The following is a 13,341-nucleotide window of genomic DNA, read 5'->3' as shown; positions in this document are numbered from 1 at the left end:
AACAAAGATTTACATAGACTTGCAAAGAACACGTATGTCATGGTGGTCCTGAGTTTCCAGTGACTCCCGTAACTCTGAATTTATTGTCATGGAATCATTAAAACACACTCTGTCAAAAAAAACAATCATGCATGTTGTTTTTTCATCGATGACAGGTACTTTGGAAATATGACAAAATCCACTGCTTCAAAAAGAATGTGCAAACAGCAATGGTAATATTTGGTTAAACATCCCTTGGTCATTTTCACCTCAACTAGATGCTTTCAGTAGCCATCTCCAAGTTTCTGGCTGTGTCCTTGACCACCCATCTTGACAGAATCGGTGCAGTCCAACTAAATTTGTTGACTCACACAGACTTGTTTCTTCAGCACAGTCCACAGGTTCTCAATGGGGTTAAAGTCAGGAGTTAAAACCAGTCTAAAACCTTAATTCTTGCCTGATTTAACCATTCCTTTACCATGTTTTTGGTCATTGTCTAGTTGGATCACTTAACTCCATCCAAGACTCCTTCTGGCTGATGATTTGAGGTTTTCCCGAAGAATGTGGAGATAATCATCCACAAGAACCAACATGCACGAATGTTTTTTGGGACAAAGACACGTGTTTCGTTCATTCCAGCATAGAAAATTAAGAGCTATAGCAGTCACTGAAAATTCAAGATTGCCACAATATGCACGGTCTTTACAAGTGTATGTAAGCTTTTTTTCACTACTATTTTGCTGAGAGAAAAACTTCCTTTGTTTGTCAAATGGAAAGGGATGCATTCATTTTGAAATGGCAATAAACTGTTTGTTTGATGTCAAACCAAAGCGACTGATGGAACAGTTCATATGCAAGTTAAATGCATTCATTTAACATTAAGAGACAGTTTGTACAGAAAAATACTTTTTACTGAGAGAGGAGTCAAACCTGGGTTATTTCATCTTTAGCTCTATTCCTGGCTGATAAGTGCAATGCATACAAATATCCCACCTCTGTTTGGTGGGATGAAAAACACATTAAAAGTCATCTCCCATGGGTATAAAGCTTTAAAACATTGACACCGCTTTGAAAAACAAAGTTATACAATAACACTGAATAAATCATTAAAAAACATGACGAAAAAAATAGCAGAGGTAAAACAGGGAGTGATAATGAAAAATTTTGAGGGGCCCACATAGGTGAGTCCTTGGACTTTATTTACTTATTTTTCCAAACCAATGCTCAGGTAAGAAGCTTCAGCAGCAGGAGGCTTAGCAGAGCCTAACGGAAGACAGAAGGGGAGCATGCTGTGCTTTAAAGCTAAATCAGCTAAATCAATAGTAAATCACAGGGAGACGTGAATGGGAGTAATGTATGTTCTTCTCCTGGAATTTGTTGAAAACCAGCAGCAGCAGAAACTGCAGTGTTAGTAGAGAATGACTAACGGGGTAAAGCAAACAGTAGATCATGCAGTAGAGCTGCAAGGATTAATCACAAAGGTGCCGGTCAGTAGAAGAAACCGTGACTTTAAAGGTCAAACACTCCCGTTGTGGGAGAATGTTAGGGGAAAAAGCGAGCCTCGATAATGAAAATCAGGGTAGGGATGCAAAAATTCATCTCCAGCCAGCTAAGAAAACCAGGAAAATATCATCAGTATAGAGTTGGAAATTAGTGATTGTGATGTTTATGAAATATGCAAGCAAATGGTGACACATGGAAGACAAATGTAGTTTTAAAACAACTGCCCCCTGTAGGACAATGCTGGGGCAACAACTTTCTCAAATAAAACCACAGAATGATTTGTCAAAATCATTGGCAATGTTTTAGAAATAAAAGCATATCCTGTTCTAATATGGCAGTGGAGGTTTGGTTACAATAGTTAAAAATACGATTGATTTAGTTTCACTTTACTAACTAAGGGTAGTTTATTGGAATGTCTGTTGTTCTCAGGCCTCTTTTGAAAAAGAGACTAGATTAAATAACGTTTAAGGAGGGCTTTTATTTCACAGTTAAGATAATAACCACTTTGTCAAACATGAGGAAATATCACAGTGAAAAAACTAATTTCTTCCGTGTGGATGAGCATATGACGTTTCAAATAACTTGACTGCCTGAAAGATTTCCCACACTGGTTACAACAATGTGTTTGTAGACTGATCCAGCTCTCCTTTACTGAAACCACTCCCACCCTCATCAAGACATCTGTACAGATCCCAGCAGGTCTGGTCCTATGGAGCAAAAAACAAAGTGTCAGTCACAGCAGTGCAAGAGGACAATAAATGGCAAATGCTACTGAATTACACAGGAAGAGGTAAGGGTGTAGCAGTACACAAAAATCACTGTTGGGCACACACACACTCAGCTTTGAGATCATGGTTCATTATGTTCAGAGCGTAAAATGGGAACAAGAAATACAAAGCATTACAGTGCTTCTTTTATCCTTTATTCAAATTAAACACGGGTGTGATGAACAGACTATGACTGCATTTTCTCAAAAAAGCCTGTCAACACTGCTGTAAGTGGCAGCAACTTACTAACAACAAAGTAAAATTTACAAAAGTAAATTCAAATCTTTTTTTTTTTTTACGCTATTTTTTTGGCTTTTTATCGGCTTTATTTAGGCACAGTGAGATAGAGACAGGAAACAGGGGAGAAGAGTTGGGGGAAGACATGCAGCAAAGGGCCGCGAGCGGGAATCGAACCCGGGCCGCTGCGTCGGGGGGCCAGCTCTGTACATGCGTCACCCGCGTAACACGTTGAGCCATACGGGTGTTACAGCAAGGCCTTGAAGCATTTGGAAGATTATAGAAGTGCATATTGTGCTGACCTCAATATCATCCAAAATAACCAACACAAATGTGTGTAAAATGTTGATAGCTGTTTTATACAGCTAAAACAAAGGACACCGATGCGTATAATATGTGTACAGGACATTGAAAACATATCATCATGTTCATTTTATGTTTACCCAGTCGTCCTCATCAAATTAAGAAACGTCATTAAATATGAAGCAAAAAAAAAAAAAAAACGTCAATCATTTATTTAGAGACTTTAAAGATTGAATGGAGTCAAACTGACCCCAAAAGTAATAGGAGGGCTAACTATATAGAGCAGTGATCATCAACTGGCGGCCCGCGGGCCGAATCCGGCCCGCCGAACCGTCCAATCCGGCCCCCGACTGGATTCCAAAATTGTGAGGATCAAAGAGAAAATATCATGCGGTCCACACTATTAAAGCAACTGAAAACAACAATAACTGAGACTCTTAACTATCAGTAATCCCCACCATTTATGACTCTATTTAGGCTACATTCCGAAATGAGGACAGACTCGCTGCACTGTTTAACATTTATTGTTTCACACAGTTCTTTTTTTTAACATAACTTTTCCTCATGCCCTTACTTAACATTTGGTTTTTATTTCAAAGTCTCAACAACAAGCTTCAAACTAGTAGACTTCTCAGGACAAAAAAAGGAGGAAAAACCAACTGGCATAACTTAAAATAGCATGGTAAATAAATACTAACCTGGTACCAGAACAAAACAGGTCACAAATAATGTTCGCACATCAAATAAAACGTTAAGTGGGCTATAGCGATTTCAGATCACAAGGCTGAAATGGGCTCCTCACACTGCTTAATGGCTGAAGTTACATTTCCCCTCTGACACCAACTTTTTCACATCAGGCTTGGCCGCTGTCAGACTTATGCGCAAACAGTCCTCCAAAGACTGGTTTGACAGTCGGTTCCTCTCGTGTGTTTTTATCGAGTTCATCTTGGAGAACGCAGCCTCGCAGGTGTAGGTTGAACCCAACATGGTGAGCACATACATAGCCAGCGTCTTCAATGTGCCATAGTCCTCGGGACAAGACATCCAGAATGCGCTCAGGCTTTCAGCACCATGGAGAGCAGCCTGGATTTCAGCCAGCTCGCTCTGAATGGACGCCTCGTCCAACGGCATCATTTTCACTACGTTTGTGGAGAATTGTGGTGTTGTCCTCCAGCGGAAGCAATGCCAGCAGGTCCTCTCGGAAATCTTTGCCATCAAAGTATCTGACAAAAACGCACAACTGTGAAATATCCGTGTTGTCAGTGGACTCATCAATAGCCAGTGAAATGTATTTGGCTTCCTTGATCCCGTCAATGACAGCTGGCTGGACATGCTCTGCCAAGACGTGGACACGACGTGCAGCAGTTGAAGCAGAGAGAGGCATTTGTTTGACAGATGCAATAACTCTGTCCATGGATTTGTCGGGGGCACCGTTCCTCCAGAACGGTGACCATGCTCTCCTTTAAAAGCTCACTTTCCGTGAAAGGCCGGTTATGTTTGCAAAGCACCCAGGCAGCCTGCAGAGATGCACACCTTACTCTCTCTTGATCAGTTAAAGTTCGAGTAATAATGCCATTTGCACGGGTGCAGGCAGATTTCAATGTGGCCATTTTTCTCTGACGGGCCTCTGACTGCTCAGGATATGAATCCTTGAAATTTGTATGTTTAGTGTTGTGGTGACAGCGCAGATTATATTCTTTTGCAACAGCAACAGTTTCGTTGCAAATGAGGCATACAGGTGACGCATTTCGGAAGGTTGGCATGATAAATGCCTACTTTTCAGTCCAGTCATTATTAAAGGATCTGTTTTCCACATCCCTAACCTAAACAGCTACCACAGCATTCTGCAGCACCATGCAGAACCCTCTGGTCAGGGGTTTATCCTACAGCAAGATAATGACCCAGAACATCAGTCCACGCTCTGCCAGAACTACTTTAGGAACAAAGAACCAGACGATGAGCTTGAAAACATGGAGTGTCAGCACAGTCTCCAGACTTCAACCCCATGGAGCTGGTTTGGGATGAATTGGACAGAAGAGTGAAAGTAAAACAACCTACAAGTGCCACACATTTATGGGAACTTCTGCAACAGGGTTGGGAAGAACTTTCTGAAGAATATTTGATTTCTATTGTGGAAAGAATGCCACGAGTGTGTTCAGCTGTTGTATCTGGCAAAGGCGGCTACTTTGATGAGTCAATAGTTTAGAATACATTTTGGTTTCTAAATAGGTTTTTTTGAACATCATTTGTTTATGTGTTCTATGCTTTCATTTCAGAGTACAATGAGACATGAACATGCATACTTTCCAATACAGAACTGGAAACATTTAGGTGTTCTAAAACTTTTGACCGGTAGTGAGTGTGTGTGCGCACACACACACACACACACACTCATGAACGCACACAGGGAGAGAGAGCAATGTTTCATACCTTATAGGACATAAGATCAGCAAGAAGCATGACGTGACGCCGGTCGATGCTCATTCCGTGGTTGACCATGGTGTACTGAACCTCATTGATGATGGTGGATCTTGCAGCCTCAATACCCAAAGTCCTCTCAACCTGAACAAAGACACAGAGCAGCTTGTAAAGAAGAAAAAACATTCTGACATTAGTCCAGGATGTTGGGTAGAATATAAATATATAAATTGGATTAGTCAAGAGGTTTAAATTTCTTACTATAAAAATAAAGTGTCTTGAGACAATTTGACCTCTAATTGGTGTTATATAAATAAATTGAATTAAAACTGTATGTATCTTGTAATGTTGGAGTAATTCAGCCATATATGTTGGAAAACACATTTTCTTTGGCCATTAATCAGTTGATTGTTTTCTCCACTAATTCATTTCTTGTTATGGTTTATAAAATGTCAAACCCAAATATATTCAGGTTACTGTCATAAAAAACAAAAAGATTTACATTCATGATGCAGGAATCAGGCAGTTTTTCACTTTTTATCTTAGTTTAGTCAGAAAGATAGTTGATAATGTGTGACTTGTTGCAGCTTGTGAGCCGTAAAAGGTTTTAATCTTTGGGGCCGAGTGTCAAAAAACATTTAGAAACCAACATCAACAAAACACTCAACAAAGATTTGAACATCATTAAGGGGAAATCCAACTTTTGCATGACAATGTCTAATTAAAGGACATTAATTTCCAATGTAAATGTGTGATATTCATCCTCTGGAGCTTTCTCTTCACATCGTCTTCCACCTGGACTGGTTTAGTCGGGAGCATGTGCAACAAACATTTGAAAAACTGCACTTTAACATCAATGAATGACACTGAAGTTTAATCTCTACATAAATGAGACTGAGTCTGGATGTGCTGCTCTGTCATTAACTCCTAAGTTCAGGGAAAGTTCAAACAAAAGAGGACAGTTCAGATAAGACTTGAGAATGAGCTTATTCTGAACAAACATCTCAGACTTTCTGAGCTTCAGCACCTCTAGCAAGATATTTTAACAACAAGCAACTCAAGAGATCCAGAAGTTGGAGAGAGTTAGCTTTAGCTGAGCCAAAGAAACATGTGGGACGCTTAATCCTAGCAAACATTTCAGGACTTTCTCTCGTGAACTTCTGAGAAATAATTTCCTATTTAATGACAGAGCTACACATCTTACTCAGTCTCATTAAAACAGACTCTAATTCAGTGTCATCCATCCATATTAAAGTGCCACTTACCCAAAATGTTTGTTCCATGAGCTCCCAACAAAACCTGTCCAGGTAGAGGCCACTTTGACAAACAGGAAGTGGCGATTCCAAGAAGATTTAAATTATTATTTATTCATTCACTCACACATTCTCACTCGGCGGTGGTAAACTACGTTCGTAGTCACAGCTGCCCTGGGGCAGATTGACGGACGCGTGGCTGACAATCTGCGCCTACGGCCCCCTCCGACCACCACAACATTCACACGCATTCATACCTCCAGATGTGAGTAGCAGCACTGGAGCCAGGTGGGTAAAGTGTCTTGCCCAAGGACACACAGCACCATGACTAGGACAGAGTGGGAATCGAAACGCCGACCTTTCGATCACTGGACGACCCGCTCTACCACCTGAGCCACAGCCACCCCACGGTAGGTATAATACATTAGCTCAAATACATCACTAAAAATTGAGCTGTTATAAATTAGCTGTAGTACAATAGATGCAAACAAATGAACACTCGGGCTGGGGCTGGAACTATTACAAATTCACAATCTGCTGTTAATGTCTTCTCTGGAACTTTTACACTGCATGCTGTGACCTCTGACCTCTTCATCATTCTACTAACAAGTCAGGACTCTGGGATTAAATCTGGGAAAAGTCATGTTGTTGATGGACCAATAGATGGCAGCAGAGACTCAGACACAAATCTCTGTCCCTGCAACCCATCAATAATCAATAATAACACTGATACATTATCAACCAATCATATTTTGGTCATTTTGTTCATATTTATGATAGTTTTTTTGTCATATGTTGGTCATATTATATATATATGTATTTCTGGTAGTTTTATCTGTGTGTGTGTGTGTGTGTGTGTGTTTATACATATATGAAGAAATGTGTAAATTGAATGGAAAGTCCAGTGGGAGTCTGAGTGTCACCAAGTCAGAGTTTATGTCTCAACTGCGGACGTTAGAGAAGACAGGCGGAGACAGTCTTAGTGGGCGGAGCTAAACTACCTGAAACCTGTGTTTCATTCGTTATAGATCTCATTCCGTCATTCTGAAATCAGTTTATTTCTCCCCCTCTTCTCTGTAACTATTTAGTTTAGAATTCTTTGCCTCTCCTGACAACTTTTGATAGAACAGCAGAAAAATACCTTCAATTATTACAATATCACTGTGATTCTCCACTGTGTATTATGCAGAATTGTACTATGATAGCATTTATTTGTGTTGTGTTACATTATTGATGCCCTTTAACCTTCCCCATGCATAGAGGTCATGGACAGTAGTGCAGCTCCTTCTAAGCCTGTTTTCTTGTATGTGCCATGAGTTTTGATGGCATAGATGGACCATCAGCCACTACAGTGGATCCTATTGCATCATTTCTTCCACTGCCAGTGATTGGCTAGCCATTGCAAATTCTTTTAAAAAAAAACAAACAAAAAAGCAACCGTCAAACCAAGATGGCCGGCAGGCAGCCAGAAACACCAAGTAGCTCATTTTCTTTTGTTCAAGCCTTCTATAAAAAAGAGAACCTTTGCAGGAAAGAAAAATATGGTGACATCGAGGAACATCTAAGGAGTTATTACAATTGCAAAATTTTCCAACGTATTGATGTTATATTGGGAGGCAATTATGATTAATCTTCATGTCCACTAAAGTGCACATCATGCATCACCAGCTATATCTTCAACTACAATCATTGGCCACAATTAGGCTATTACTCCGCTGCTGTTCTTGAAAATATGTCATCTGAGAGACTTGGGAATCTATACAGGACGAGTGAATCCCATCAATGCTGTTTGAATTATTTATGCATCAATTATTTTATTTTATAGTTCACATCACATTTCACAGTTTCAATACACTGTATATCATTTTATCCATTTGTTTGTTAACTCCATATTTCTAAGAGCAAAATGCATGGTGGCCCATCTCAGTGGACATGTAAATATATTTTTTAGAAAAATGGGTTGAAATAAAATAAAGTTCAACTTGTTTTTCATGCCTAAAGATGAATAAAAACAATTGGGGGAACAAAATCCTGACTGAGGTTATCATAATCATGCCTGATGGTTAAGGCGCATACCAAACAGTGACGTTTTAATTCCTTTTGGACAATATACTAACATAACACTGAATTATTGACACAACAACTTACAAATTCTCAAAATACAAAGCTCCTCAACTCTGTTCTTGGTTACAGTGATTCATTAGATGTATTCTATTTTTCTTAAATTACCATGTTTCATAGCATCATCAAAATTTTACTGAGTTTTTTTTTATATCACAATGTGATTTCAACATCATCAAAAAATAACCTGTGCTTATTCTAGTGATCTTTTTTGGTAATATGTTTCTGATTACCACCCATTTGTGCTTCTATCTGCCCTTCATCTTTGCAGACGGTGCCACACATGATTGACAACAAGATGAGATTGTTCTCAAATTATCTCATTTGTAAGAACTTCAAATTTGTTATTTTTAACTCGTCTAAGCCTCAAGGCAGAGAAAGCACAAACCTCCTCTTTGGTATTATCTGACCACGACATCATGACGATTTACTCTAATGAAAGCTGGTACGAGATTTGAGGAAAACACTTTAAATGAACAAGTCAAGTATATTCTAACCACCTGGAGGCCTGATGTGCATCAAGAAAACAAGATGTTCCCTTGAAGCACATCAAGGTGCTGCTGATCTGATCTGACCTGACGTTCAGCCCACAGCATCAGTGTCTGATGAAGATAGGACAGCAGATCAGTCCTGTCTAACATCCTACTTCTGTTTCCTCTCACCTGAATCTTCCAACAAACTCCCTGACGTTCCTCCATCTGACGAGCAGAGTCCGTTCAAAAAGTTCACATTTAGTGCCAAAAATATTCATTCAAAGATGAAGAAACCATGAAAAGATCGATAAAACTACTTGAAGGTTAAATAAACTGCAGCGGTGGGGCTTGTGTGTTGGTGGTCTGACCCCGTCAGGTGTGTCTGAGTGGAACGTACCACCTGCTCAGGGCAGCGGGGGGAACACAGAGATACAAAAGTTAAAAATCCTGGCTCTAAACCTAGTCCACTTTATGTCACATGAGTGCATCTACATTAGCATAACATTTAATTTCATGTAGATGAGTTTTACTGCTCCAATCACAGACTGACCTGCTGCTGACATCACCTGTTCACCTGGCGCTCACCTGTTCACCGGACCGCAGCAACAAACTGGAGAAGAACTGAGTGCTCTCGATCATGGATCAAATAATAATTCAGTGGAATCTTTACTGCAGTAACACATTTTCTTCGCCATCATATTATCTGAAAACTCAAAGACTCTCCTCAGTGAAGCAGCTCGGTGAACTTTACCCACTGTGGGATCAATAAAGTTTATCCTTATCCTTATCAGAGCAGGGGGCGCTACTGCCCCTCTGGCGGACACAGGCGGTAACGACACTAATTATTATTTGAGGCAAAGCTGGCGACAGTACAGATGAGCAGCACTTCCTGTTTCAACGTAAAACTATCGTAATGCTCTTAGGCTAAAACGTGGTTTTGTGAGACTCAGAAGAATCTGCAGTATGAACCAAAATGTATTTAAGGACCACTAGCTTGTCGACTCCCTCAAATTGTGTTTGTTGTCACTATACGTTCAAAAATGAACACGTTATAGGTAATGTACAGATGCATTCGTGACCGGAAGTGTTAGCCGAGCTAGCGGAATTGCTAACGAGGGTTTGTTATGACACGGACTAATACCTTAACACACGTAGCTCTAAAATCAATTCTCTCCAAGACACAGAGCTCTAGCTCCGTTTCCTGTCCCAGGTCTAATGTTTCAGCCTGATATCGTGATCAGCACCTTTTAAAGAGACGCTGCTGGTAGCGCTGGAGTTAGCTTGTCACTAGCTTCTGATTAGCTGCTAGCTCGCTAACGCTGCCATCACGGAGATGCAGCTATAGATTGTCATTAGCTACATTGTGGATTCGTTTCCTGTTTGGACGTGACTCGGACTACAACAAAAGTAATCGGAGCAAGTGGAGAGGCTAGCTGTCGTCAAATACGACTTGGTTTACACCAGAGATCCTTCTGAATCGACCTAAATCGCTTAATAATACGTTTGACATAAAATGTACAATAAAGATGCTTTTACGTTGAAGATGAACAGGAAGTGCTGCTCACCTGTAATGTCGCCAGCTATACCGTTAGTAATAATGTCGTGTCGTTACCGCCTGTGTCCACAAGAGGTCAGTAGCGGCCCCTCCTGTGGCACGATCTTACATGAGAGCGATTAGATGACAGCAGAGACTCAGACACAAATCTCTGTCCCTGCAACCGATCAATAATCAATAACAACACTGATACATTATCAACCAATCATATTTTGGCCATTTTGTACATGTTTCTGGTAGTTTTATCTCATATTTTGGTCATATTCACAGGACTCACCTGTTTTGAGAAAATCTCCACAACTCCTTGCACGGCTGGCATTTTCTGCACTTTTACAATTACATGTATTCCACAAGCCACTTTATGCTGATGTCACTTATAGTGTAGTAATACTGTATTTATTCATTTTTCATTCTTGTATATATTATTGTTATTATAATTATTATCTTTACTGTAGCAAACTGTAGTTAGTGCTGCTCTGAAAGATTTTTGCTGCTCTAACACTGGAAATTTCCCCTAACCTGGGGAGTAATAAAGGACTGTTGTATATCTATGTGCAAGAACTGATACCTCATCTTCCTGTATATAGTCTTCTACATGGTATTTAAAAAAATCTGCGCATATATCCCTCTGGGCTGGAAACTGATTATAGTTTACTGCTACGGTGTATGGCTCTGGCATTAAATATACTACATATATAGCTGGTGGTAAATTCAAAAATATGTAGACGAGCAAATCAAGTATAGTGAGGGTGATGCAGAGTAGATTGATGGAAATGGGCAGCTGGAAGCAGTGGGCTGGAGGAAGGTCAGCAGCAGCAGCATCCCACAGATGGAGATTAGGCCAGTTGGTGGGAGAACCACCACAGATCTGAAGCATCCAGCTCTGGGATCAGGGACACTCGGAGAAAGGACACAGGGAGAAACAGAGTGAGTGTAATGCAATAATGGTATATATACTGTATATTAAATATAATGGTAGATAGAGAAGGGCTCAGTGCATCCAGAGAGGTCCTCCAGCAGCCTAGGCCTGTAGCAGCAGAACTAGGGGCAGAACTAAGGGACGTCCAAGAGGAAGACTCCAGCTGACCCCCTCAGGGTCCCCCAGTCAGTCCTAACTATAAGATTTGTCAAAAAGGAAGGTTTTAAGCCTGGTCTTAAAATTAGAGAGGGTGTCCGCCTCCGGAACCCAAACTGGGAGCTGGTTCCACAAGAGAGGAGCTGATAACTGAAGGCTCTGCCTCCCATTCTACTTTTAGAGAGAAGTTACAGGTCGCTTCTCCAAGTAAGCCTGCAGTCTGAGAGCGAAGAGTTCTGCTAGGATAATATGGTACTATCAGGTCTTTAAGATATGATGGAGAGTGGTTGTTAAGAGCTTTATATGTCAGAAGAAGGATTTTGAATTCTATTCTACATTTCACAGGAAGCCAATGAAGAGAAACCAGCATAGGAGAAATATGATCTCTCTTGCTAACTATCGTCAGTACTCTGGCTGCAGCCCTACACTGCACTACACCAACACTGATTTAGCAAGTCTGAGTTCTGAACCGTGGCTTTGGTACCAATAAGCCGGTTTTGTGTAATAGCCTAAAACTGCCTCAGATTGTTGACTGTGGTCATAATGACTTATTTACTGAGCATTGAGAAACCTACTTCTTGGAAAAAAAGAAAAGCAGATGAATACAATAAAATGATATGATATAGAATAATAATTATAAATACAGTGATGTTACTTTGAACAGGTGAATGATCAGGGAGCCTCTGTCACTCAGGTTGTCTACAATCTGGAAGTTACTGATGTAACGATGCACTGAATTGGACAGCTGGACACAGATAAACAGAGTCAGCTGTTAGCTAGTTACAGAGCAGAGAGAGACAGACAGACAAAGCTCAAAGACATAAACAGACAGAGGTCAAAGAGACAGATAGACAGAAAAAGCTCAGAGAGAGAGACAGATAGAAAGAGTTCAGAGATCCGAAAACAGCGGAGGCCACCAGAGGTCAAGAGGACAGACAGACAAAGATCAGAGAGAAAGACAGAGTTTAGAGAACCCAAGACAGCGGAGGCAACCACAGCCCGGAGAACCCAAGACAGCGGAGGCGACCACAGCCCGGAGAACCCAAGACAGCGGAAGCGACCACAGACCGGAGAACACAAGACAGCGGAGGCGACCACAGCACGGAGAACCCAAGACAGAGGAGGCGACCACAGCACGGAGAACCCAAGACAGCGGAAGCGACCACAGCCCAGAGAACCCAAGACAGCGGAGGCGACCAGAGCCCGGAGAACCCAAGACAGCGGAGGCGACCACAGCCCGGAGAACCCAAGACAGCGAAAGCGACCACAGCACGGAGAACCCAAGACAGCGGAGGCGAACACAGCCCGGAGAACCCAAGACAGTGGAGGCGACCGCTGCCCGGAGAACCCAAGACAGCGGAGGCGACCGCTGCCCGGAGAACCCAAGTCAGCGGAGGGGACCACAGCCCAGAGAACCCAAGACAGCGGAAGCGACCACAGCCCGGAGAACCCAAGACAGCGGAGGCGACCACAGCCCGGAGAACCCAAGACAGCGGAGGCGACCACAGCACGGAGAACCCAAGACAGGGGAGGCGACCAGAGCCCGGAGAACCCAAGAAGGCGGAAGCGACCAGAGCCCGGAGAACCCAAGACAGCGGAGGCGACCAGAGCTCAGAGAGAAGACCAGAGCTCAGAGAGAAAAACAAGCAGAGAGCAG

General features: G+C 41.6%; 1 protein-coding gene across 2 annotated transcripts; it reads right to left on the bottom strand.

The window, feature by feature from the left end:
- Positions 1-1,128: 1,128 nt before the first annotated feature.
- LOC129347712 (DNA-directed RNA polymerase III subunit RPC1-like) lies at positions 1,129-12,249 on the bottom strand. 2 transcript variants are annotated; one of them, XM_055005636.1, is made up of 3 exons: positions 9,640-12,249; positions 5,220-5,351; positions 1,129-2,189 (listed from the first exon to the last, which is right to left on the bottom strand). In XM_055005636.1, the coding sequence occupies exons 1-3, from the start codon at positions 9,691-9,693 to the stop codon at positions 2,094-2,096; spliced, it is 282 nt and encodes a 93-aa protein (XP_054861611.1). In that variant the 5' UTR covers positions 9,694-12,249; the 3' UTR covers positions 1,129-2,093. The 2 variants fall into 2 exon arrangements, with proteins under 2 accessions (XP_054861611.1, XP_054861616.1); XM_055005641.1 differs by lacking the exon at positions 9,640-12,249 and adding an exon at positions 9,244-9,628.
- Between the last annotated feature and the right edge of the window lie 1,092 nt (positions 12,250-13,341).

This window comes from Amphiprion ocellaris, chromosome 2, assembly GCF_022539595.1.
Source record: "Amphiprion ocellaris isolate individual 3 ecotype Okinawa chromosome 2, ASM2253959v1, whole genome shotgun sequence".
Taxonomy (NCBI): domain Eukaryota; kingdom Metazoa; phylum Chordata; class Actinopteri; family Pomacentridae; genus Amphiprion; species Amphiprion ocellaris.
Note: the sequence above shows the minus strand (reverse complement) of the source record. Positions and strands in the feature narration are given on the sequence as shown.

Bases quoted from the DNA above. Each gene is read 5' to 3' on its own strand.
- LOC129347712 (XM_055005636.1), bottom strand. From the start codon at position 9,693: ATGATCGAGAGCACTCAGTTCTTCTCCAGTTTGTTGCTGCGGTCCGGT. The intron at 5,352-9,639 runs GTGAGCGCCAGG...GTCTTTGTTCAG, and splicing joins TGCTGCGGTCCGGTGAACAG to GTTGAGAGGACTTTGGGTAT. The intron at 2,190-5,219 runs GTATGAAACATT...TTTGCTCCATAG, and splicing joins CTGATCTTATGTCCTATAAG to GACCAGACCTGCTGGGATCT.